At 41.6% G+C, this 27,513-nt stretch overlaps 2 protein-coding genes and 1 pseudogene across 2 annotated transcripts; 1 reads left to right on the top strand and 2 right to left on the bottom strand.

Moving 5' to 3' along the window:
* Positions 1 to 12,816: 12,816 nt before the first annotated feature.
* Positions 12,817 to 14,130, bottom strand: LOC143544990 (inorganic phosphate transporter 2-1, chloroplastic pseudogene; annotated as a pseudogene).
* Positions 14,131 to 17,773: 3,643 nt separating this feature from the next.
* LOC143544989 (uncharacterized) lies at positions 17,774 to 19,237 on the top strand. Its single transcript, XM_077036954.1, has 2 exons — positions 17,774 to 18,214; positions 18,300 to 19,237. The coding sequence occupies exons 1-2, from the start codon at positions 17,785 to 17,787 to the stop codon at positions 19,235 to 19,237; spliced, it is 1,368 nt and encodes a 455-aa protein (XP_076893069.1). The 5' UTR covers positions 17,774 to 17,784.
* Positions 19,238 to 21,767: 2,530 nt separating this feature from the next.
* On the bottom strand, positions 21,768 to 25,889 carry LOC143544939 (GDSL esterase/lipase At3g26430-like). The gene is made up of 5 exons (XM_077036912.1): positions 25,484 to 25,889; positions 23,980 to 24,189; positions 23,691 to 23,860; positions 22,730 to 23,000; positions 21,768 to 22,061 (listed from the first exon to the last, which is right to left on the bottom strand). The coding sequence occupies exons 1-5, from the start codon at positions 25,707 to 25,709 to the stop codon at positions 21,799 to 21,801; spliced, it is 1,140 nt and encodes a 379-aa protein (XP_076893027.1). The 5' UTR covers positions 25,710 to 25,889; the 3' UTR covers positions 21,768 to 21,798.
* Between the last annotated feature and the right edge of the window lie 1,624 nt (positions 25,890 to 27,513).

Raw genomic sequence — 27,513 nt, 5'->3', positions numbered from 1 at the left:
AAAGATGGGAAAACTAATAATAAAGTTTGCTTCTTTATGATTGGAAGTTGTGTTTATTTTGAGTAATGGAAACAAACTATTTGCAAATTTGAAAGAAAAGATTGTGAACGACCCATTTGATCCGTTATGGATAAACCATAAGTTTTTTTGGTATATAACATACTTTTTTTTGTGTTAGTTCTTGTCAACCCGCGAATACACGTGGCGTGTCCGGGACATTTAAACTTTTGGGTTCTTGTCGAGTTCGACTGTCAACCTGCGAACACGGCCCGTTCAGCATCCCCGAATAATTTCAGAATATTTTACTAGATGTGTAAGTCCTAGTAGAGAACTATTAATAACTTGATAGGTATTAGCAAAAACATAAGAGTGATGACCAAAGAATAAAGATAACAAACGATCGAATGACGATTTCCGATTAAGATAACCATACATTATGTGTCAAACAAACAAAAAGATAAATGATTAGGGGTTTATTAGAGCCTTCAAATGGATAAAGTGAATCTTTACTCTCAAAAAATTTGTGGCAAGAACTTGGTAAGAATCTGAAGAGGTAGGTCCCAGCAGAGCCCAGTTGGACCCGCAAGACTCACCTTGAAGAGGGACGTCTGCGCAACGACCAACTGCTTCCGCAGGACCCACCATGCTCAGAGATGAAGACCTTACGCGCAGTACGCCAGCTGTTCCCGCAGGGAAAGCCTCCCAATGGTAAAGTACCCCGCTTGTTCCCGCAGCTGCGGATACAAGCCATCAGGGAAGGCTACCCGCACTGATAGCAAGGCTACACGCACAAGGCACTAACTCTTGATACTTCAGTAATGTCACCTGAAGGAATGAGCAAGGCGGGAATACTCCCGCCCAAATGAGCCAGTCCATATGCTTCTGGAAGATCTTTTGTACTATACCTGCCAAGGTATGGGCAAAACAGACGATCTGACCAAAACAGCCCATGAACCAATCACAGGGTGACAGCTCACCGACAACAGTACGAGGAGGAGCACCCTCTAGTACTGTTTGTCACTATTAGCCGCTGCCTACTCACCAACCCTTACTATGGGACGTGCGTAGCCTACAGTTGGTGGAACAGTGCATAGCCAAAAGGAACAGTATACAGCCGGCCTTGTCACTATCGGCCGCAGCCTATCCACCAACCAGCATGGCTTGTGCGTAGCCCACTGTTGGTAGAACAGGAATACTATTCAGCCGGCTGTACCTTCTTGGAAACCTACCTTCGGCTATAAATACTCCAACACCTTGGAATGGTAAGGACATCATCATCTGATATCTCATTATCTTCTCTAGCAATCTCTTAATATACACTTATATTCAGGGCAATCTAGTCTGATTCTCACGCCGGAGGGTGGTCACAAGGAGGAACCCCCCCTTCTCAGTGACGAGCTTACGGTGTCTGTTTTGCAGGTCACCTGAAGAACAACTTTCTTTGCTGGACCTCATCCTCGTGGGAAACATTTATATAACCCCCAGATTATCCGTAATCTGCCCGGGGTCGATTAGTGTTTCTTCATTGGCGCCATCCGTGCATAAAAGCTAGAACTAATTCTTAGTTTTTTCAAAATTTCTGAAGAAATGGTTAACGTTACTCCGGTCCCAAAGCCAGTAAGTGACCAAGAAACCCCGGTAACCACAACCCCAGCAACTGGGGGGAACACCGGCGGTTATACAAATTTTACGAACACTACCCCGGTTACCCAAGCCGGGACAAGTGCAGTAAACAATATTTCACTGGGGTTCACTGATGCCCAGTTGGAGAAACGGACGAGGGTCCCTCGCCAAACACTCGATCAAGTTAAGGCGTGGGCCGAAGCACGTCAGAAAGAGTTCCAAGCTGAGTTGGATGAACGCTTGCGTTCACTTCAACAGGCTGACGAATTCGGCAGTACTCGCCAACATCTCAACATGAACAGTGAGTGCGAGTACTCGGACGATGAGCGGGAAGAATCCGATACCGACGCAAACCCTCGCCATAAGGCAAAAGGGAAGCGTAAGGAAACGGACTTCCAACCGACAAGGAATTTTGGAGAAACCTTTAAACCAACGAACGCGGGGAGAAACCCACGTGACTTCTCCAAAACCTTTAGACCAACTGCTGCAAATGCAGGAAATTCCAAGTTTGCAAGGGACATTGCGGAAGCAATCGCCCCGAGAAGTGCCAAACAAATGTCCAACATCGGCACTTATGATGGTCTATCCGACCCAGACGACCACTTGAACAGATTCATTGCGGGGGCAACCGTCAGTAACTGGACGGAACCCACGTGGTGTTATATGTTCCAGATGACTCTGGTTGGAGCGGCCAGGGCATGGTTCGATCGTTTACCGGTCCACCACATCTATGATTGGGCGGACTTTCAGAACAAGTTCAGCCAACACTTTAGCCAACAGAGGAAATATACTGAAGAACAGTGGACGATCCTCAACTGCGTTAGAGAGGAGGATGAATCTTTACTAGACTTCATCACTCGCTTCAACTCCAAAAAGCTGAGTCTGGGCAACATAAGTGAAGATCTTGTTCGCGCCGCTTTCATCCAGGGCGCCGAATACCCAGAGCTTATCCGCACATTGACGGGTAAGGACGGCATGCCATCCACATGGGATGCCATCATGACGGCGGCCAAGCGCTTTGCCGAGACGGAGAAGCAACTGGGAAGGGATCTTCCCCAGAGTACACACCTCTACACGCAAAGGACTAGAGAAAACAATGTTCGGATCGCCCGGCAGAACAAAAAGAGGAAGCTAGGTATTTGGCAGTCAAGGGTAAACTTTGACACCTCATCCAGCTCTCACCCTCTTGTTGGCGGAAGAGATAACACACACCTTTCAAGCCGAAAACACCGGTGGACGCCACTCACCAAAAGCGTCACGGAGATATTTGCCACCGAAAAACTACCATGGCCAAAAGCTCCAATGATCCGGCAGCGACCTAATGCGGATCAAAGCAAATCCTGTGACTTCCACGGGACAAAAGGTCATAGTACGGAGGAGTGTACATCCTTGAAGGATATTGTTGAAACATTCGTCAAGGATGGAAGACTTGCACACCTTGTGGCATCAATCAAGAAGGGAGGAAGGAATGATAACCGGTACAGAGGCAACGGACGAAAGCCCGTTGACATCAGCATCAACATGGTTCATGGCAACATCAGATGAAGAAAAAGGCGAGCGACAGAACCATGCGCGTGGAAGGAGGCTGAGGTGCGCTTCCCGCGAGTGCCAGGAGGACCCAGCAAAGAAGGCCCTATCGTCATCAAAAGCCAGCTGGGGCACTACATCACTTCTCGCACTCTTGCTGACAATGGCGCCTTGTCAACGGTGATGTACAGGCAGTTCTTCGACAAGCTAGATGACGAAGACAAGGAACGCCTGGAAACGATCTACGCCTCGATGGAAGGGTTCGACGGCAGCACAAACACCCCCCTGGGTATCCTATCTTTCCCCGTCACTCTTACGGACGGGAATCACTCACGCACAGAAGACGTGGATTTTGTCGTGATGAGGAAGCCACACCACACATACGACATTCTCTTCGGAAGAGACGGGATGGCAAGATTCAACGCCGTGGTATCTTCAGTCCACGGCATGATAGGATGGCCAACAGCTGAGGGTGTAGCGATGATCACCGGCATTCCCCAGGTATGCATCGCATCTGTCTCATCTAAACCCAAACCAAAGATGGCTAAACCAACCATCACCGAACCGGAAAGATGGGCCTTCAACGGCAAATACCCTGACCAGGCCGTTACCATTGGCCCAACAGTTGTTGATCCCACACGCACCTTACTCAAACGCTTACTACAGAAAAACGCTGACATCTTCGCGTGGACACCAACTGACATGACTGGTGTACCCCGAAGTAAGGCAGAGCATAAGCTCAAGTGCGATCCGGCTGTTACGCCAGTCGTACAAAAGCGCAGAGTAATGGGGCCAGAACAAACTAACGCGTGTAAAACCCAAGTCAAGGAACTCCTTGACGCAGGCATCGTACGCGTTAGCAGATATCAAACATGGGTTGCAAATCCCGTTATGGTACCGAAGAATAACAAACAATGGCGCATGTGCATAGATTTCAAGGACTTAAACAAAGCATGCCCCAAAGATTGTTATCCGTTACCGGAAATTGATCTTAAGGTGGATTCGTTAGCACCGTTTCGCCTTAAATGCTTCCTGGATGCGTATAAGGGGTACCATCAAATCCACATGGCCGTTGATGATCAGGACAAAACCGCTTTTCGGACGCCCGATGGCACATTTTGTTACCAAATGATGCCATTTGGACTTAAGAATGCCGGGTCCACATACCAACGCCTGATGGACAACCAGTTTCATGCCCAAATTGGGAGGAACTTGGAAGTCTACATGGATGACTTGGTCATCAAAAGCCCTGACGCAGAAGCGATGTTGAAAGACATCGAAGAAACTTTCAACACGCTCAGGAAGATAAACATGAAGCTCAACCCGAGCAAGTGTGCCTTTGGAATGGAAGAAGGGAAGTTCTTGGGGGTCATCGTCACTAAAGATGGCTTCAGAGCGAACCCTGAAAAGGTCGAAGCCATTATCAAAATGGAATCACCTACTACCATCAAACAGGCTCAGACACTGAATGGACGACTAGTCGCACTTAATCGCTTTTTGGCAAACCACGCGGATAAGTCGTTTCCTTTCGTGTCAACGTTGAGAAACTGTTTAAAGAAAACGCACTTCCGCTGGACACCAGAAGCGGAAGCAGCTTTTCAGGAGATTCGGTCACGCTTGATCGAACTCCCAACGCTCACAGCACCAAAAGCGGGGGAGGAGTTAATCCTATACCTTTCCGCAACAGATAGAGCAACCGGGGCGGTCCTGCTAGTTGAACGTAAAAGCATCCAGATGCCAATCTATTATGTCAGCCGTATCCTAATAGACGTAGAAACCCGGTACTCTACCCTCGAAAAATTAGTCTTAGCACTTATACACGCTTCACGCAGGTTAAGACGATATTTCCAGGGTCACCCAATCACCATTCTCTCCAACTTCAAACTTGCAAACGTTCTACGCAAACCCGAGTTATCGGGACGCCTAGCCAAATGGGCAATTGAGTTGGGGGAATACGCGATAAAGTATAAGCCAAGACCAGCCATAAAAGGCCAGGTTTTGGCCGACTTTATTGCGGAAGTGCCTGCATCGCGGGAAAAAGAGTGCCAGGAAGAGGCTCAACCCTCTCCAGCACAGGACATCAATGATGTCTGGCGACTCTACACTGATGGAGCAGCCAGTAACGAGGGTTCAGGCGCAGGGCTGAAACTAACCAACCCAGCAGGCCAAGAATACACTTACGCTATTCGACTGGATTTTCCAAGTACGAATAACGAAGCCGAGTATGAAGCATTCTTGGCCGGGCTGAGAATTGCGCGTAAGATGGGAGTGAAACACTTGGAAGCCCACGTGGATTCCATGTTAGTAGCCAACCAAATCAACGGGACGTACACGGCCGTGAACGACACAATGGCCCTGTACCTCGCACAAGCAAAAACCCTTATGCGCGATTTTAACGATTGCAAAGTCATACATGTCAAGCGTAGTGAAAACAAATCTGCGGATGCGTTAAGCAAGCTTGCATCATTAGCCTTCACCCACTTGGGAAAGGACATCCGCATTGAACTCCTCGAGGCACCTTCAGTCCCGCACAAGGAAATTTGTGTCATCCAAACCGGCATAGAAACGTGGATGACACCAATAATAAATTACCTTGCGGCAGGTACACTACCAGAGTCAAAAACACAGGCAAGAAAACTACGCTGTAAAGCACTGAATTATCAACACATCGATGACATCCTTTACAGACGTAACTTTCTTGGCCCACTCTTAAGATGTGTGGACAACCAAGATGCTGACTACCTCCTAAGGGAAGTACACGAAGGCATCTGTGGAGTACACGTAGGTCCACGCGCTGTTGTAGCTAAGCTAAACAACGCGGGATACTTTTGGCCGTGGATGCATACAGATGCGCTTGCATACATCAGAAAGTGCAGGTCTTGTCAGCTCTACGCACCCAACACGCATCGCCCGAAGAATGAACTTGTTCCAGTCACCTCTGCATGGCCATTTCAGAAGTGGGCCATCGATGTGACAGGCCCATTTCCTACAGCAGCAGGAAATGTTCAGTTCCTAGTGGTAGCCATCGACTACTTCACCAAGTGGATAAAAGCAAAACCCTTAGCCCAAACAACCGCGAAACATATCAAAAAATTTATTTGGGAATTTATTATTTGTCGTTTTGGACTTCCACAGAATTTGGTGAGCGATAACGGCACCAACTTTGCTGACAAGAAGCTACAAAAGTGGCTAGAAGAACTCCAAATCACCCACACTTTTACCTCAGTGGCGCACCCGCAAGGTAATGGTGAGGTAGAAAGAGCAAATAAGAGCATCGTCGAAGGCATAAAGAAAAGACTCTTGGAACACAGATCCGGCTGGGTGGACGAGCTTCCGCACGTCCTTTGGGCAAACAGAACGCTGAAAAAGGCCAGTACGGGAAAAACCCCGTTCAGTCTCACTTATGGCACTGAAGCCATGGTCCCGGTCGAAATTGGTTTACCCTCACCAAGGGTCTTGATTCAGCCAGAAGACAATGATGCGGAAAGACGGTTAGACCTTATGCTAACCGAGGAACGCAGAGACTTAGCCGCAGTGCGTGAAGAGAACTACAAGCGACAAATGCAAAAGTACTACAACACGCGGGTAAAACTCTGCAACTTCAATGTAGGAGACTACATACTGCGTAACAACGAGGCTTCGAACCAACACCGCCCAGGAAAACTGGCCCCGGTCTGGGAAGGGCCATACATTATCAAAGAAGTTCTGGGAAAGGGCGCGTACCGGCTCGAAAGGCTCGATGGCACTCCCATCCCAAGAACATGGAATGGAGCTCAATTACGCAAATGTTACATGTAGATCAATTCCAAACTTGTAAAGAAAAGGCCTAGAGCCACTTCTAATGGAAATGATTCTCCTTTCACAATGTGTTGATAGCCTTACCTTTATACTTATGAACTTCCCACACTGATGTGCCGGTATTCACCGCATAAATATGGGAAGAAGTAAGTCATTACGTGTGGAAGGCGGCAAAACCCGCATAAACACAAAACGGTAAAAATTTCAAAAGTTTAAGGAAAACCTCCACGCAGGTCAGATGTAGGCAAAGTCTAGCCATCCTACTAAGTGCAAGTGACGGTCTTACCCGCACAATCACGAACAAGGAGGCAAAACTTCAACCTATTATCTACCACGTTCAAAGGTTAACTTATTCTAAACACTTAGAAAATTTCAAAGGAAAAGATGAGGAAAACTTCCACGCAGGTCAGATATAAGTAAAGTTAAGCCATCCTACTAAGTGTAAGTGACGGTCATACCCGCACAATCATGAAAGAGGAAGCGAAACAAACTTATAATTTGCCACGTTAAAAAGTTAACTTATCTAAGTACTAAAGAAGTTGCTAAGTTAAATCAAAACATGCGTAAAATAAACAAGGCAAGGAATTAACACAATCTTTATTCCATCAAAATTCAAATATTACAAAGATTGATGGGTGCATACCCGCATACAAAAGAAGCTATACAAAACTAAAAATCTACTCTAATGGTGGAAAGGGATCTTCAGGATCAAGCTTCAGGACCACTTCCACTTGGACCCGCACCATCAGTAGAGCGTGGCGGTTCAAGGAAAGCTTTAAGGATAGCTAGCCCATCATCAGCAGCAGCGACTTCGTTCACCTTCTCCACCACCGGATGCGGGAAGGCGGCATACTGGTTCACTGCTTGGTCATAAACAGCTTCAGTATCCACATCATACAAAGGGAAGTTGGAAGGCGGGATGCCTTTCTCAACAAACCCTAGACCAAGCAGGAAGCCGGCCTTTTCCCCATCCTCATGAAAAGCGTTGAGGGCTGCGCTCATGGCATCGTCGTATGATGTGTCCGTAAAGACTCGATGCACAACCTACAAGAAAAAATACAAGTATCAAAACATTTTCTATTTACAAAGAAAAACGTAAAGACATTATGAAGTTAAACTTACCTGAGACAACGCTTCTCGAAGAAGCCATTCCTTGGCAACCAGAGCCTCTTGGAGGGCGGCTTGAGCTTGGTTACGGGCGCGTTCGGCTTCACTTTTATTGAGGTTGGCAAGCAACACTTCCTTTGCAGCAGCCTCTTCAACGCCCTTTAGCTTCCGCTCAGTGTGGTCAAGCACGCCCCTCTGGTCCAAGATCTCTTGGAGCTTCTTGGCGTCTTCCATCGCCAAGGCATCATGAGCCTGTTGGAGCGCCTCTAGTTTGGCTTTAAGTTCCTCATTCTCGAGGCGTAGAGGCTCAGCAACAGCTTCAGCCTTGGTGGCCCTCTCGGTTGCGTTCCGTGCAGTTTCCTTAGCCAGCCGAAGCTGTTCGTTAACAGCTTGGGCAGCCTTGGAACGGGCCTCGAGCCGGGCCTGAACTTCAACCTCGAGGGCCTTGAAGGCCTTCTCCTTTCCCGCAGCCACTGCGGTAAGCCTCCTATTCTCCTCCCGGACAACCCGCGCCTGAGCTACTTCTTGGATGCGAGCTGCTTTTAACTTGTCGTTTTCACGACAAAGCAGCTCGACGCGCGGCTGCATCCGGGCCAGGAGAACCCGAAGCTCATTGGTTAGCCTACCATCCTGGTAGCTAGCCATGGCTTCCCCCAACGCACAACTGGGAGCTGCGTGACGAGCCCACTCCACGCACTCCACAGGCGTGCGAAGGGTTGTTCCTCGGCGGATGTTCCATCGTGGAACATACACTTCATTGGAATCCGACACTGCAAAAAACAAAAAGCATTTAGGAAAAGATGATATAAAAAAAAAGGGCCAAAAGAACCATACGCACCTGTAGGGTCGACAACAGGCCGATAGCCGCCAAACCCATCACCTGAACCCAAGGGAAATCCGTCCAAGAGGTCAGGCAGATGGGAAGGAGGCAGAGGTTGGCGAGAAGCCCCAAGCATACCTGAAGGATCGGCCGTCGTTGCCGATGACGGAGGAGGCATGGTGAAGGTCACCGCGGTAGTAGAAACCAACGGAGGCGAACTCACCGTAGGTGAACTCACAACCGTGGTCGCCGCGGCGGAGTCCGCAGAAAAAGTAGCCGCCGTCTCAGTGAAAGATTCAGTAAATATGGCACTGACAGTCGGCGGTGATGTCATCACAGTTGGAACAGTTGGCTCAACGGGGTGAGCAACTGAACCAACTGAAGCAGGCGCAGCCGCCTGGGTCGTCGCCTCAGGTAGGCTGACCAAGCCTACCGTCATGGGTCCGGAGGTACTCCTCCCCTCTCCACCCTGGAATGCGGTAGCATCCACGCCTGCACAAAGGAGATAAGTATTAATGATGGAAAGCTATGAAGTTAAAAATGAAGGAAGTTTGTACTTACGAGTTTTCTTGAGCCTAAAAGTGCGGACAGGCGGGGACGAACCCGATGGAGCCGGCCTCTTTACGCCGCTCACCGTCGTCATCCTGGGCTCTCCGGAGGTGACAGTCGTTGCAGCCTCCGGAGCAGTGGTCTTATCACCACCAGGGTTCCCCGCCACCTCCTCGCTCTCGGTCTCTGAATCAGACCGAGGCACCGGATCGGCAGTGGAGGCCACCTTCGCCTTCCCCTTCCCGCCGGCAGCCTTCTTCTTCCGCACCAACGGAGGACCATCTGCGGATTCCTCATCAGAACACAAGATTAGAGGAATTCCGGCAGAGGTTTCAGCATTGAGGGGTCGAGGGTTGAATAACGCCTTACCTGGCCGCCTGGCGCTCAGGATCTCGTGGCCTGGCGGGTAGACCTCCACGAACCGATCCGCCGTCTGTTCAAGGATGGTCAACTCGTTCTCATCTAGAGCACGAGTACCCATCCGAGCGGGACTATCAGCCTCCCGCGGATACAGGAGCGACTGCAAGTCGTTCCCCTCTGAAATAAAAGAAAAACAGTTAGAAGACAAACCTATATAAACAAAGAAGACAGAGCATACCGTAAGGGACAGAGTTCAAACCGTATTCAAGGACGATCGGGATCTTTTGCGCCTCCGCATCCTTCCACACCCGGCTCATCCCGAGCATCACCATCCCGGACTCCGCAAAGCGGTAAACCGGAGATTGGACTCGGGAAATCTTTGAGAACCATTCCGCCTCCTGGTAGTTGGAGGCGTGAAGGCTGGGGAGTGCTTGCCCATTCTTGAACTTCATGGCAAGGGGGATGGCGCGAGCGGAGATATAAAAGAACTCCCGCTTCCATGAACGAAGACTGCGCTCGGTTGCGCAAATCTTCAAACCCTTGATCCGGGTTATCAGAGTATACCACCCCTGGATGCACCTCCAAGAGTAGAAGGTCATCAGGCGGTCGACGAAGGGCTCAACGCCCAGAATCCGGCACACCCACTCGAAGTGGCGAATCTTCGCGATCGCCATCGGGTGTACCTAGGTCAGGTGTACACCGTGCCTCTCCAGAACACGGTACACAAACTTCGTCAAGGGGAACCTAAGATTCCCATAGACAAAGAATGCGGCATATACCCCGATCTTGCCTCTGGGGGCATCATACACCGTCTGGTGAGGTTCAGGAAACTCAGGCTCGAAAGACTCGAGCATGAACTTCCTGACGATGTACTGATATAGATCGACAGGCAGAGCACACTGGCACTCGCCAGCAGTACTCTTGTCATCCTTGTCGGACGTGGATGACGGGTTCTCGGCGTACACCCCAGCCTCCTGGGCTGTAGCCTCAAGATCGTGAGCAGAAGACATCTTGCAGGTATGAAAGAAGAGAACGATTTCAAGAGAATGCTCGACTGAAAATGTGAGTATTCGCCGGAAATCGTTTTGAAGATGAAGAGAAAAGTGAAAGTGTGGATTGCAAAGGACCCTCTCCCCCTTTATATACTAATCGCAATTAATGCGATGAATTTAATGCGGAAGAGAGAGAAATCGCAGGTGCAATGAAACTATGACACGTGGCAATAAGCAAGCTGGCAACAGCTGTTCAAAGGACGCGTGCCATTAATTTCGCGGCCACGCGCCCGAAAATTCGCGCCCACGCGCCTGAAAAAGCGCCTGGAATGACCATATACTGTCACGTCGCCATAACTTCCTGCACGTCCTGACACTGTCAGAAGAAACCGTCGGACGACGTTTCAATAGTTTGGACTGTTCTTATCCTTTCACAAACTCTTCGAATTTCAAAATTTCAAGAAGATTCAAAAGTAAGCGGGAAAATACCCCTTACCTTGGCAACCAAGTAACTATAAGACAGGTGCGGGTACAGTGTTAAGGCAAAACCCTTCACATACTTAGCACCCGCAGGGAATTGACGCCAGGAATACCTTGGAAGTAAAGTAACCGTAAGACGAGTGCGGGTACAGTATCAAGGCAAAACCCTTCACATACTTAGCGCTCCGCAGGGAATTCAAACCAAGAAGGATCTTCTGGGCCATGCTTGCGGAAACGGGAATAACATCCCCGAGTAGCGGGAACGTCGAGAACTATATTGTTTGAAACTCCAAGATGGAATTGGTGGTTTTAACATAATTGATAACTATGTTCAAAACTACCAAAACCCCATGGAGAATCCACACAAGTGGGACTCAACGCTCCTGACTTGCGAGGAGGTTACAGACCTACCCGCTTCATACCCAAAGATCAAGCAGAAAAGTCGGGAATTTCTGCGTGACATTAGGAAAACCGCGGGAAGAATCCCCACGGAAAACCTTAAAACTAAAAACCCTTTTCAAAACCCCTTGCTAAAGTCCAAAAGTTCACCTCACTTATTAATAATTCATGAGAAGAACATTGGACTGGGGGGACTTGAAGAGGTAGGTCCCAGCAGAGCCCAGTTGGACCCGCAAGACTCACCTTGAAGAGGGACGTCTGCGCAACGACCAACTGCTTCCGCAGGACCCACCATGCTCAGAGATGAAGACCTTACGCGCAGTACGCCAGCTGTTCCCGCAGGGAAAGCCTCCCAATGGTAAAGTACCCCGCTTGTTCCCGCAGCTGCGGATACAAGCCATCAGGGAAGGCTACCCGCACTGATAGCAAGGCTACACGCACAAGGCACTAACTCTTGATACTTCAGTAATGTCACCTGAAGGAATGAGCAAGGCGGGAATACTCCCGCCCAAATGAGCCAGTCCATATGCTTCTGGAAGATCTTTTGTACTATACCTGCCAAGGTATGGGCAAAACAGACGATCTGACCAAAACAGCCCATGAACCAATCACAGGGTGACAGCTCACCGACAACAGTACGAGGAGGAGCACCCTCTAGTACTGTTTGTCACTATTAGCCGCTGCCTACTCACCAACCCTTACTATGGGACGTGCGTAGCCTACAGTTGGTGGAACAGTGCATAGCCAAAAGGAACAGTATACAGCCGGCCTTGTCACTATCGGCCGCAGCCTATCCACCAACCAGCATGGCTTGTGCGTAGCCCACTGTTGGTAGAACAGGAATACTATTCAGCCGGCTGTACCTTCTTGGAAACCTACCTTCGGCTATAAATACTCCAACACCTTGGAATGGTAAGGACATCATCATCTGATATCTCATTATCTTCTCTAGCAATCTCTTAATATACACTTATATTCAGAGCAATCTAGTCTGATTCTCACGCCGGAGGGTGGTCACAAGGCGGAACCCCCCCTTCTCAGTGACGAGCTTACGGTGTCTGTTTTGCAGGTCACCTGAAGAACAACTTTCTTTGCTGGACCTCATCCTCGTGGGAAACATCTATATAACCCCCAGATTATCCGTAATCTGCCCGGGGTCGATTAGTGTTTCTTCAGAATCCATGTGTAAACCACTGCAAACACTGCACCAACCGGAATAGTAACCACCCATGAAGTAACAATTTCCCGCACGGTTTCTGCTCTCACACTATTAAGTCCTCTAGCAAACCCAACCCCCATAACTGCACCCACAAGAGTATGTGTAGCTGATATAGGAAGTCAAAGTTTTGATGCAAAGAGTACAACCGAAGCAGCCGCAAACTCGGCTGCAAATCCTCTTGTAGGAGTTAGTTCCGTGATCTTTTTCCCGATCGTAGCAATCACTCTGTACCCCCACATCATAAGCCCTGCAACAATCCCAAACCCACCCCATGCAAGAACATCAAGTGGAATGACTATTTCGGCCCCGGTGGCCCCACCTTGTAGTATAGAAAGAGCTGCAGCTAACGAGCCGATCGCATTCGACACGTCATTCCCTCCGTGCGCGAATGACATGAAGCAGGCGGATAGAATCTGCATGTAGCCGAACACACCGTAGACTATCTTGAGTTGTGTCCCGGTGGGGCCCGCGATATCTGATAGGAAACCGATGGGTTTAGGTGTTGACTCTTCCTGTGACTCGTGTGACTCGTGATGGGTTGACTTTGCCTTGTCTATGAGGTGACCGAGCTGTTTTCGGATGACGTTGTTGACAAGGAATGCACCTAGAGTGCCACATCCTAAAGCTTGAGCTAGTGCTATTGGTGGTTTGTTGCTTAAAGGAAAAGCTGCAAAAGTTATGAGTGTGACGCCCATGAAAACAGCAATCGGTGCGGCGGCGGCGGCTGCGGCTTCTCCGGGGTTTGGAGCACTATAAACAAACTAAATATAATATAATTTGGTTAGAGTTACATGATAATCTTTGTAAAACCTTGAAAGCTTGCATCTTGAAAGTCTTTCGGTTAGAGATGGCGGGTGTGCAAAAAACCGGAAAAACCGATCTGCAACCGAAAAAAATCGAAAAATCCAAACCGAAAAAACTGAACCGAACCGAATTCCTAAATTTTTTTTTTTATATTTTATATTAAATAATTATAAGAATTTAATAAATATGTAACTCAAATATTTTTGGTCAAACATATAATAGTCTATTATATTACAATTAACAAAATTATTTATACCTAAATTCATTATTTTTGCCAAATTTACCATTTTGCCAAATTTACGTTAATTGCCAAATTTACAATTAACGTCACGTCTCTGAGCATGGTGGGTCCTGCGGATCCAGTTGGTTTCCGCGCAGACATCTCTTCAAGGTGAGTCCTGCGGGTCCAACTGGGCTCTGCTGGGACCTACCTCTTCAGGAAGCTCAAGCATAGTAACCGTAACCGTACGGTGTCAATTACCGACTGAAGATCTAGACGCACTCGTAACCGTCACTTCGGACGAAGACCTAATCGAAGTATACGATCGTGAATCCACTCGTCAATCCAAATCTCTCAAAATCAAAGCGTTTCTCAAGATCACCACCGCCACCGGATCTTCAGCCTCCACCGGATCGCCGAAATCGCCTCTCGCCGCCGCAAACCGCTGCTTCTATCACCTCTCAAAGCCACCGGTGACGCCGTCGTACAACAAGTCCGCCCGGTGCCGGAAAGGTTAACTGTTATGCGTATGGTTATGGAAACCCTAGCCGGAGTTACCTCGTGCATAACGGCAACCACTGGCAGTAACAGATCTAGATCTAGTTATTATTATTATTATAGTGGAAAGGTTTGGGATGATGAATTATAGTGGATTACGACTGGACTATATGTTTGACGAGTCACACAAAATAATATTGGATTATTATCCTAGATTGTTATTATTATTTTCTTAAGATAATTAGTCAAAAACAATTTCTTATGATATCTTTAAGGTGGCTGTGTTCATTGGTGGCTGGCAAATGGGGTCAAGAGACAAGTAGCCAATAGGCAATCATCGTTTAGATTTTAATTTTTTGATAACGATATTTAATTTTTTTAACGGTCAACTAAGTAACGCCGGGTACACCGTACGCGGCGCCCATTGGCTAAAGGTAGCCCGAGCCGGCCACTAGTCCGGACGGACGGAGCCCCTAGCGGTCCACCTATTGAGGGATTCACCGGATAAAACCCGACCCTCACGCCCGCCAAACGGCACGACAGCGAGAAGCCGGTAAAACCATGTGAGATCAGGACTCGAACCCTGGCAAGTCAGGGTCATCCCTCATATCTCCCATATAAGTTGGTGGTAGTGAAGTTTGATCCCCCTACCTCTCACTTGTAAAGTGAGTGCTCTACCACTGAGCCACAACCAACTTATATAACGATATGATATTTAATGTTATTAAGAGTTGAAAATGAAAAATATATATTTGAAAATATAACATTTATAAATTATGTAGCTTGTTTACCTGCCAATTTATTATAATTTTTTTTTAGTTTTGCAATGAAAATGAGGGTGAAGAAGAAATCCATCCGGCAAGAAAAAAAAATTATGTAGTGAATGCTACGGTTTAATGATCGTAATAATATTTATATTGTTATAATAAAATATTCCTTATGCATATTATCATGATATTATTTCAAGAATTCGTACAAAATTTGATATTACATGTATGTCCGTTTAACTTATTATATACCCATATCCATTCGTTTATTATATAACCAAACATAAATGAATTTCCCACCAAACATATTATAAGTGATTCCCTAAACGCTCAGTTCGCTTGCATTCATATTTGCTAAAACTAATAGCATCTAGCATTAGATGTTCTAAACTCATCCTATTGATCACCATTCACAAGGATGTTAATTCAAGTTTTTTTTTAGTTATTACTTTTTTTTGAACGGCCCAAGCTTTTATTTTACTTGCATGAGTAACTATTCAAGTATAGCACCTTAATAGTTATTAAATGCATGTGCTGCTATTCCTTTTTATGCTAATATATTTTTCTGTAGGTTGAAAAACTGTTACCACCGTGATTGGAAAGAATAAATACATAAAACATCCAATTTAAACGTTTTCTTTTCTTTTTGTTGTTGTCTTTGACTTATGTGTTAAGGATATTGTTTTGGTGAATGAAACCAAATCAATATTGAATGACATCCAGGAAATCAAGACAGCCTAATGAAGATTTTTTTGTCCTTACCAACAATTAAAGTGTTTTAAGACTCATCATATATATGCTTACCACATATGCAGCCAGTTCTAATTGTCTGTTAGAGGTGATAACTCCCTTTGATCATGAGGTTACTTTTGAAATTAATCTATACAGTTCATTTGAATTTTAGGTGTTTCGAAGTTTAAATTAAAAGTTTAACCGCCCTTGTTTAATTTAGCTACACCTCACACGACCCGACCCAAAATTTTTAACGTTTGGTGGTGAAACTGAAAAGTCACCGAGAAAATACGACCTTTTAGTAATTTGAAAACAATGTCAAAGGAATTCGGGCGTTTTATACATTATTTTAAGTAATGTCAATTAATCTTTTTTGAACTTTGTAGTCATTTGCATGAGACTTGTAGTTGAGAAAAATGAGTTATTGCTTTCCATTCAATAACTCCAAGTATCTCTTTTCAACCCAAATTCCTTTCGTGTAATCAACAATATTCTTAATGATCATCACCACTATTTATTCATGCATTCCGTTCTCGTCTTCATTCGCTAACACATCCATCTATCATATCACTCTCTTCTTTTTATAGTTTCCTTATTCAATTTGCTGGAGACTCTTTCTCTGCAATACTGCTCTCCACCAGGTACGTCTCTTGTGTTTCGAGTTTTATTCGTTTGGACTTTGGACGATTAATATTTACACCAATTTTCCAAAGTATGTACTAGTAAGAACAATTTTACATTATTTTAAACTTTTTTAGTTCCAGCATGATTTAGACGTAGTAAACATTCCTGCTGTAGGGAAATATAAGGAAAACTGATCATATGATATGCGCGGTGTAACGTAATCTGATGTCTTTTGCAGTTTGTTATAGAAGTTTATTTTCTGCATTATTGGTATTACTTGTATTTTTGTAAGCTAAAACTTCAGAGAAAGTTTTGAAATAATATATTCATGTCCTATCTTCACTGGCCAAAGCGTCAATCCTTAATTTTCATTGGAAGTTAATCGTCAGTATGTGAAAGTCATATATAGGGTGAACAAAACAAGAGTTAAGGGGTATGTTTAATTTATTAGTATGCTTATCAGTTTGGTAGCAGCACAACTTGTTGTCCATTTTGCCTTTTTTATCGATGTAAACATTACTTTTAAATATGAAATATATCTCTAAAATTTACAGATTTAAAAAAAATTAAAAAAGGTATTATGTTTATCTAGTTATTTGAATTATAGAAGTTAGAATTTGATTTATAGTATCTTTAAAACATTATTTAATATAAACAGATTTATAATAGATATGAGTTGAGAACTTGAGATCAAATTTCGTGTTCATGTTCTTGGGCCTAATTTCCAACATATGATTTCTTATTTTTTATAAAAAAAAAAACTTATTATTATATGAGGGTATTTGTGGTTATCTGAGTTTTGTAACGCGTGTATTTTTTTTATATAATGTAGTTGCAATGGAACAACTTGACCATTTCAGTCACGAGCATATGCTATACCTTGTCCAATTGCAGCATGTGTACGACGATAAAAACTCAGACAAAGAAGATAATGATGAGGGAGATGAAGATGAATATGAAGAGAAAGATCGTATTGTGGTGGAAGAGGACCATTTTGGCATATGCAAGATGTGTGATGAAGAGATCTATTCATTTCATCTATGTTACTACACCTGCAACGATTGTGACTACTCTCTACACAGCGTCTGTGCAGAACTGCCTCGAACTCAACAAAACCACCCATTACATCCCGACTACAAGCTTATATTGTACCATGTACCAATAGAATTGAAGTGTGATATGTGTCAGCTTAAGCGAAAAAATGTCTACCGTTACTATTGTTCTCGCCTCGAGTTCAACATGGACATAATCTATTATGTGCAACCATGTCTGTACAGAAGATGGACCACCCAAGTCACCCTCACCAACTACAACGTTATTACGGTAAGACGATATCTAATTGTAATGCTTGTGGTGATGAACATAGCGGGACCTTCTATCACTGTACCACATGTTGCTTCAGGATCCATTTGAGTTGCGCTTTGCTTCCAACCAAGTTACTTATCCAACAGTCTACAAATGAGAATTTCAGCCATTCTCATTTACTTACCCTTTCATATTCCTTTCCTTATCTTGACTTAGAGGATAAGTTTTTTCCACGTTGCAGAGTTTGTGAGAAAGAATCTCGTTATTTCTATTCGGACCATCGTCCTTACTTATGGCATTACAGATGCGATAAATGTCGATATTATGTTCATGTTGATTGTGCGACTTCAAGGAAAGATGCGTTTATGTCTTCTATCTTGATGCCCACAAGTTATTATTTATTCTTTTCTTTTTAATAGTAGATTTTGCATTTGTCAGTTTGAACTTAACTTACCACATTTCATTCGTTAATCAGGCTCTGACAAAACTTACAAAAATTTCAAAGACGATGATTATCCTAATCTAATTCACTGTCCATTTGCGGATGAAAATGTCAACCTTCTCACGCATCATTTTAAAAACAAAGGTGAATTAGTTATTAAACGGGAGATTGACGGTAAAATGTTTTGTCATCCACAACCGGTTCTTTTAGACACAATTCTTAATGGGTCAGTTTCTCTTCATGATCCCATGAAAAAAGTGAAACTACTCTGTGATGGATGTGTGAGACCAATCACCCGTATGCCATTTTATAAGTGTTCCGAACATGATTGTGATTTTGTTCTTCATGAGTGGTGCACTAGGCTACCCTCTCAAATACAAGACCACCCCCACCATCCAGAGCATACGCTTGTTTTCATGCCAAAGAACCCTACAAACTCCTTAGGTGTGTTTAGATGTAAGATTTGTTGGTTACGTTGCAATGGTTTTGCATATGGATGCATGCAATGTGAATATTATGTGGATATCCATTGTGGCTTCATACCTGATGTAATCACACATGAAGCCCACCCTAACCATCTCCTATTAAGATTCAATGCTTCACCACCGTATTGTAAGGCATGTAGGGAGCATATATATAGAATGGGGTTTTGTTGTCCCACTTGTGATTTTTATCTGGATTTGAATTGTGCTTTGTTATTGCCTAGAACGATAAGGCACAAGTACGATAAACATCCACTGACTCTGAGGTACTATCCCGCTGAGAACCATATTGGCGAATACTTTTGTGAGATTTGTGAGCGTGAGTTTAACCCGGCAGCAGCGTGGTTCTATCATTGCAGCATGTGTGCCCACTCCATGCACACTGCTTGTGCTCCCCTAAAGCTTCATTTTGCGCGGCCTAGCTGGGATCATATCTTCATTTTGCGCGGCCTAGCTGGGATCATATCTTCATGGGAGGGTGATATATAGGGGCTATGGAGGAGAGAGGTGGCTTTTATTACTTTAATGTTATAAATTTTATATTATTAATTACTAATTAATAATTAATTATATTCACTACATGTTGTGTATTCGGACGAGTGTTTACAGACGTTGGCCTTATGTGAGGGTTTTCTTAGGATCGGAATATGAATGTATCCCGATGTTAACCAGCCACCAGCTTCCAGCTAATAGCCAACAGCTTCCAGCTACAGCTACCAGCCAGTTTTGCCAAACATACCCGGTATGTTTGGCAAAACTAGCTGGTAGCTGTTAGCTGTAAGCTGAAGACTGGAAGCTGAAGGCTGGAAGCTGGTAACTGTTAGTTGTAGCTTTTTAAATATTTAGGTGTTTGACAGAGTAGCAGAAGCTTTTAACAAAACTAGCTGAAACATGTTCTGACCTGACCCCTTTCGACTCAAAAGCGTACCGACACGAATCATCATCATCATCATCGTACTCAGTATATCCCACCAATAGCAAAGCTATGGTAGGGTCTGAGGAGGGTAAGATGTAGACAGCCTTACCTCTACCCCGTAGGAATAGAGAGGCTGCTTCCGGTGAGACCCCCGGCTTGATAGTAGTTTTGCATCAAGCCTTGGACTAAGGCACATAGCACTCAACCATCGGGACACCGGCTGATTGGTGCATGTACCCTTGTCTTTCGACTATCAACGCCACCATATGATGCCTGATTAACCTTCTGCCACTTTTAACACTTTTTGTATCGACGTGTTCTGACTCTAATTTGGTCTTACACATGACTCAAGTTAATCTGACTTGACTCCTAATTTGGTCTTACACATGACTCGAGCTCACCTGACTCGACTTTTTACCGATCCTAACCGATAATCACGTATTATGTTAATTTTTTTAAAGTTAAAGAAATATGACAATATCATACTCAAATTAAAGAGAATAAAATGCTCGTTTTTATGATGTAATTTGTTTAAAAAATTATTAACGTGTGAAAAAGTTATGGCTCCTAAAAAAGTCGTGGGGTAGTTAGTTTTGAATAAGGTTTGAATGTGTAACTATTATATAAATTAACAAAAGTTGATATAAGTTCAAGAGTCAAACTTGTAAATTCAAATGTAAAAGCTTGTAGCTAGTTTTTTCTAAAAAGCTACCAATACTAGCGTTCAAATATTGAGCTTTTTCTACAAATCTAAAAGCTTAAAGCTACTCCAACCAAACAAAGATTTTTATTAAATATTAGCTTTTTCTTAAAAGCTTAAAGTTTGAAGCTTTTAAAAGCTTCTAAAAGCTCCTTGTTAAATATACCCTAGTCTTTTTGTCGTTAGATATATTTACAAGTTATTCGGCCTTCCAATATTAACTTTCTTTTTGGATCATGCTTGTTAGATTAATATTGGTTGGAGTTTTTTGATTTTGTCAAATAACAATGTGTGGGACCTTTATATTATCTCTCTACTTGTTATTATGATGTTGTAATCTTGACTATGTCATAGATCTAATATTGTTTTGACTTGAATTGTTACACTAAAAAAAGTATTTGTTGGGTAACTCATTAAACTAAAATGACTTAAGAACTAAATGTAGAAGCAAATTTTATTAAGTTATATAAAGTATAATTCGGTGTGTAGATTCGAAGTTTATAAACGTATAGTTCGTTAGAAACTACTATTGTATTGTAATATTAGTTTAGTGAATTGTCTGGGCATGTAAAAGTTGATTGCATGTTGTAGTATGTTAGCATTATGCCGAATGTGAAAGTCAGGGTATACATCAGGTTCGGGTTTACCCATGGCTAATATTTGTTTAGCATATAGTCTAAGGTAAAATACAACACGGGAAGTGTAAGTACATAGCGAGGGTAAGTAGGTTGTTTAGAAATTTATCGTCCACAAAATTTTATAGTGACTCATTTATGTAACATCCACTCGTCGATATCCACCAAGAGTTTATCTTCACCGGTTATTTTACTTAGCAAGGTAGTAATCGCCTTTACGTATTCTCACTAATGAGTAATGTTCCCCTTCAACATCTCACAAAGTGTTGAATAGGAATATTACAATGAACCCTTCAAACACCACTTCTTTTGCATCTTTATGAACTCACTTCATGTGGATGGTATTTTAGAATTTAGAGTATGGGACCATGTTGAATGTGATGATAATATTAAAGCTTTTATTCATTCTTGCAAGAGGCTCAAGGAAAAATGACATGAAGAACTTGCTTGAATAGCTCAAATGAGAGAGAACAAATTTTGTGCAACACTAGTATGAAACCGTGCATCGTTCCCACGAGCGATCCAGCCAGACCGTGACACGTGTCTAGAATTCTAATCTTACTAAAAGTTCTAATACAAAGATCTTGGTTAATAATGGTAAAACTGAAAAATTATATTATTAGATAGAACTGAAAAATTCTAACACAAATGCAAATCGAAACAATATCTCAACCGAAACCAAAAAACACACGACATAACCGCACAAATTGTTCGGTTACCCTGGTTATTTGGTTCCAGTTCGTTTTGTTTTGTGGTTCACACATTCAATGGTTCACACATTCAACTTAGTAACTTACATTCACTTATTTATGTGACAAGCCATCTTTAATGGAACAGGTGGATCCGAAAATGCCCCATCAGCAATCTGACTGTACATCCATCTGTTAGCAGCCTCGGTGAAGTGGATCCCGTCCCAGCTGCTCCGTGATGACGGATCTTTGCAAGAATTTGCAATCAAGATTTCTTTACCTTTAACCATTTCTGTGGTCCCACACCTCCTTGCATTGTTGAAGTTGTACTTTCCTCCGTGCCCACAACACACCAAGAACGGATCACCGAATCCTTAACAACAGAGTTGACATGTTTGGCCCGTTTAGTTTTGAACATATTGATTTGGGTTATGTTTTTAATCTAATTGGACAAACGGGTTGAAAGTCGGTGAAAGTGTATTAAAATGTTTTATTCAAATGTACTGAAAATCACCATGACCCGTTTTGGGGTTAACCAGGCACGTTTTGACATGTAACGGAAATTACAGCGATTTGTGAGCTACTCAAGATCGGCTTGATGCCTCTATATAAGCTCAAATCGAGCCTAAGCTTGTTTAATACACAAGCCCAAGCATGAGCTTCAGTTATCGACCTCGAGCTGGCTCGCAAGCCTAAAATGCCTATTATTTATATAACTTTATTTAATATATTAAATATATATTTTTATAATAGTTATTATATATATAATTTTGATAAAAAAATCTCTAAACGTTAACATATATTAGTTATATGTAAATTTTATAACTAAAGTATACATATATAAATAGTTATAAATGTATATAAATTAATTAATAAAAAAAAATTAACCGGTCCTAGCTTGAGCCGTAAAATAGAGCTCGAAACGAGCCGAGAGCTTGAACTCTAGCTCTTGTAAGTTAAACAAGGCGGGCTCTAGCTTTATATATAGAGCTAGAAACAAGCCGAGCTCTATAGGCACCCTTAATTAAAGCAAAGACTTACCGAGCTTTTTTGCTTGCGCGATAAGTGAATATTTAACCGAATAGATATCAACATAGGAAATGGCTGCCGAATGAAGCTCTTTACGGAGTTGTATTACAGCTTCCTTGAGTTTCTGGTTAAAATATTGTGAAACACCGTTAAACGGGGCGGCACAACCGTGTGGATCCACCTGTGCTGCAGTGATCGGGCGCGTATCCATGATATAAGGCAAGCAACCAACTGGTCCTGTGTTGTGTATCCAAAATGCTCTGCCACCTAGTGCATACACATTGTGATACAAGAACATATTAACTAATCTTAGATACAGAATAATCATAATAAAAAAACTAATAAAATGGACAGCAGAATATAGTATTTACGGGTGTTCACGGTGCAGTTTTGACGAAAACTCTAGGCCGAACTGCTAACTATGGTTTTGGAAAAGGATAAACAAAACCAGTCGGCCAGGTGGGTCGGTAGGACCAGCCAGTTTTACCGCTTTGACGGTTTAACATTCGGTTTTTGCTGTTTGAATTTTGAACTATTTTTTAAAAAAAATAAAATTAAAATCATTAGTTTTATTAAAATTTTAAAATAATATTAATGCTTTATATAATGATTACATATGCATAACAACATATTTTAAAAGTATATATAATAAAGGTTAAAATATGGTTTCCAAATTTTAAAGTTCAAACCGAACAGTTAAACCATCAAATCATGAAAAACAAACCGTTTGAATCTCAAGCTGGCCAACTTGCTTCAGTTTAGACAGTTTCAAAGGTTTTTAACACCTTTGGTTTCTACAAGTTGACTTAATCAACTGTTTACATTTTTGAAAAATAAATTTTAGTGAGATGAATGTATAAATGTCTCAAATTAGATTAAAAGAAGTAGCATATAATATAGGTCATAATATTCAAATTAAGTTCTTTATTGTGACTTGAACACAAATTCAAACAACAGAAAACTTGTCTCTCACCTTGATGACAGTCGTAAACTGCGATATAACGTCGGGAACATATAACTTTACTTGCTCAGTAGTCATATTAAGCTTGTAACCAGCGGTGAGATCGTTTTGGCCTATATCAAATGTATACAATGCACTAGAAAACTTGTACTTTTCTGGTAACAGGCTCTTAAAAACGTCTCCTGCAACATGGTCATGCGACATTTTTAATGTATGATGTACATAATATGATATGTGTGACGTGTCGCGTTTTCAATATTCACCAGTTTTAAATAACCGTATATTAAGCAATATTAAGTACCTTTTTCACGGATTATTTGTGATCTCTTCAAGAAATCAGAGAATTCGGCATACTGGACGTCTAAGGAAATCGGGCTATACCCGCTTTGAAAAATGGTAGTGTTTTGACGCCGGACTGTGGATCCTGATGTTGCATAATTGGCTCCATGGCTAAAATTTGTACCTATTGCGTCCAGAAACGGACTAAGATAAGGTAATCCTAAACCTTCAGCTGAAATTTTGAAAATAAAACATTTAATAAAATTGTTAAGAGAAATAATTATTCCTGATTCACTTTCTAGGAACCTATATATATATATATACATTTTTTTTTCATTTTTGATATATCCTTATGCATATTATTAAATAATAAATAACGGAAAATGATTATAATTATTCGAACTATTATTTATTGATCCATAATAACTTCTCATCGCAAATGATCAATGACACCGTTAACTTTCGTTACATTGTCAAGGAAAATCTCACAAGTAACTCCGCCTATATCCAACATTCATTTTTTGTTATTCCAAAACAACTTACAATATTCTAATTTTATTAAAAAAAAAAAAAAAGTCTTGTTTTTATGAGCAGAATATCTGGAAAATAAAAGTTAAAACTGTCACGCTGTCCTTATGATTATAAAAATGCAACTTGTTTTATATTAAAAGTTACACTAATCGTTGACGGAGGTTGTTGAAAAAGGTCCACTTTTAATAATGTTATATATTATTCTAAGGAGAAAATAAATAAAAAATAGAAAAAAGGTTAACCCAAACAAGAATGGTGAGTTTAAGAATCAGGGTGTAAACGAGCCGAGTCGAGTCTGTTCTAATGTAGGCTCGATCTTGGATAGTTTTCACTTATGAGAGCTTGCGATCAGGCCCAGCTCATTTCGAGCCTTGGGCGTAAAGCTCGAACTCGACTTATGAGTTGTTTTTCAAAGCTCGGTCTCGGCTCGTTTATTATTATTATTAATGATTCATATTGTTATATATGTGTATAATATATTTTGAAAAACCTTTAAACAAACCTAAGCTCGACTTGAGCTTGTGGAGTACCTAAAACGAGCCAAAGTTCAAGGCTCGAGTTCAGGTTCAATAACTAAACAAGTTTTATCTGAGGCTCCAGCTCGACTCATTTATCGATCCGAGCTCGCGTAGCTCACTAGCCGTTTCCACCCAAGTTGCCGTTCCAATAATAATAAAAATAATAATAACGTCTATTGGATTTTAATAATCTCGTTAAAGCTATCGGCCGTAATAATCTCAATTGAGTTTATCGCCACCGGTTGTCTCAAATTTAAAAAAATTGACTCCAAGTGGTCCCCGTTGAAATTTAGAAAAAAGTTAACGGCATCGTTAACCTTTTTTTTTAACGGTGAACATTTGGAGCCAATTTTTTTAAATTTGTGACAACCAGTGACGATAAACTCATTTGAGATTATTATCGGCCTATAGCTATTACGAGATTATTAAAATCCAATAAAGCTAATAATAATAATAATAATAATAACAATAATGTACCTATGAAATCGATAAGAAGACGGCCATCACTGTGGCGGCCAGCTGGAGAATGAAAGAATGTATCCCCGTTAGGCGGAGGAAACTGTCCGAACACCGCCGATAAACCACCGGCATCGGAATTTGAATCACCGAAGTTAAATACAGCCTGAAAGGTACAGTCCGGTAAAGATAATATCGAAACTGGTAGTAGTAATATTAATAACAATAGCATGCACATTGAAACCATTTTTCATGAGTCGTTGAGAGAGATATTCGCTGTTTAAAAGCTCATGTGGATAGTGGAGGTTATAATTGCAACTAGTTTTTAATATTTTATTATCAAGTTAAATTAATAATTAATAAGCAGTGTTTGGCTCTTTATTGTTATTTTATTTGGATTTTAATTGAGATTATTATTTAAATCAACAAGCCAATGAGCATAGACGGCTTAGGCTCAAGCTCGGCTCGGCTTGTTTAATAATCAAGTTTTATTCTGAGTTAGACACGAGCTGTGGGTTTTTTGAACATCATGCAAATCGAGTCTAAATTAAGAATTTGAATCCATTTTTTGGATTTTCGAATTGGAATATCATCCAAGTTGGTTTAAATTTGGGTTGAATCGAATTCAAATTTTTGTTTTTATTATATTATATTTTTCTTATAACTCGTGTAGTTTAAGTAAATTTGAGTTCAAACCAAATTCAAAATTTTGATTTCGAAATGATTTTTTTATTTCAATTACAAAATCTTATGGCCGAGACACTAATTTACATCACTAAAAACGCAACTTAGAGCATTCATATTTTATTCTCTATTTTACATTTTATATCTAATATATCTAAATTATAGATAAAAGCGTTAAAAACAACTATGCATCATATTCTCTGTTTTTTAATCTATAATTTGTATGAAAAAATAATGCTTTTGCTTATGTGTCACGTTCACGTTAATCCTCGCAAAATATTTAACTAATAATTCAGTTATTTAAATATGCTAATTCTTAATCCTCATACATTATATAATTATTAATTCATTTTTTTATATATGGTAATTTATTAATACTATTTATTTTTCAATCTTTAACTATTTTATCTTTTTAATTTCTTGCTATTTATAACAGTAACATACAGTTATAATTGTATTTTAATAATTAATTTTATTAACTATAATTATTTGTCAATCAAAAAAAAAGTTATTGATAAGACCACATTATTTTTAGAATCAATAACATAATATTGAGAAAGCCACTCCCGAATATTGCAATTCAATGCATCGGGATAAAGTTTAATAAAACCATGATTTATTTATTTACCCTTACATTTTCTTTTTAATTTTATTATTATATCCTTTGAGTCTAGTTTTTCTTAAAAAAATTAAAAATATGCATATATGCAAGTATATGTACATATAATGTATGAACACATATGTATACACATGTGAATATCATGTGTGTGACAATTGTGTATCCAAACAAAGTACATAAATACAATATTTTAAGTTAAGTATATATTTTTGCATTAACATTTTAAATTAAGGTTTCTTTTTAATATTTTAAATGTAAAATATACTCTTTTCTGGTTATAAATTTGCCAAGTGCCTTCTCGTTTATTCAAGTATTTGCCTATTTGGTACTAAGGGTTAAATCCCACCTTTAATCATTGAGGTCAAGTAACTCATGTTGCAAGTATGAAGACTAGTATTTGTTTGAGAAGTATACCAAACTGGCATCAAGAGTTGATAAACAACAAACGAGTTAAAATTAGATTGAGCTCAAGTTTGAAAAACTACTCACAAGTCGAGCTCAAACTTAGATAGGCTCAACTCTTTTGCACCCCAATACCAATAAATTTGCCAATAAGTTTGGTTTATTGGTATTGGTGGGTTGGAGAATGACTCGTTTATAATTTGATCAAATATTCGTAGAGCTCTTCTCAGGTGTAATGTACTTCATCCCGGTTAATATCAACGTTGGATCTTCGCATGCTTCACGTCGCCCACTAATATATTATGATATCTTTCCTTTTGATTTTGATGTTTCCACCGGACCACCA

Source organism: Bidens hawaiensis, unplaced genomic scaffold (genome assembly GCF_021521415.1).
Source record: "Bidens hawaiensis isolate Kalapana, Puna unplaced genomic scaffold, B.hawaiensis_p1.1 tig00013805_1, whole genome shotgun sequence".
Classification (NCBI taxonomy): domain Eukaryota; kingdom Viridiplantae; phylum Streptophyta; class Magnoliopsida; order Asterales; family Asteraceae; genus Bidens; species Bidens hawaiensis.
The sequence above is the reverse complement of the archived record's forward strand: the minus strand, read 5'-3'. Positions and strand labels throughout refer to the sequence as shown.

What these genes read in the sequence shown, in the direction of transcription:
- LOC143544989 (XM_077036954.1), top strand. Translation starts at nt 17,785, where the DNA reads ATGTCTGTACAGAAGATGGACCACCCAAGTCACCCTCACCAACTACAA. An exon ending in TTCTATCTTGATGCCCACAA is followed by an intron (nt 18,215 to 18,299) that starts GTTATTATTTAT and finishes TTCGTTAATCAG; the next exon opens with GCTCTGACAAAACTTACAAA.
- LOC143544939 (XM_077036912.1), bottom strand. Translation starts at nt 25,709, where the DNA reads ATGGTTTCAATGTGCATGCTATTGTTATTAATATTACTACTACCAGTT. An exon ending in TCTTCTTATCGATTTCATAG is followed by an intron (nt 24,190 to 25,483) that starts GTACATTATTGT and finishes TCAAAATTTCAG; the next exon opens with CTGAAGGTTTAGGATTACCT. An exon ending in CGCGCAAGCAAAAAAGCTCG is followed by an intron (nt 22,062 to 22,729) that starts GTAAGTCTTTGC and finishes TCTGTTGTTAAG; the next exon opens with GATTCGGTGATCCGTTCTTG.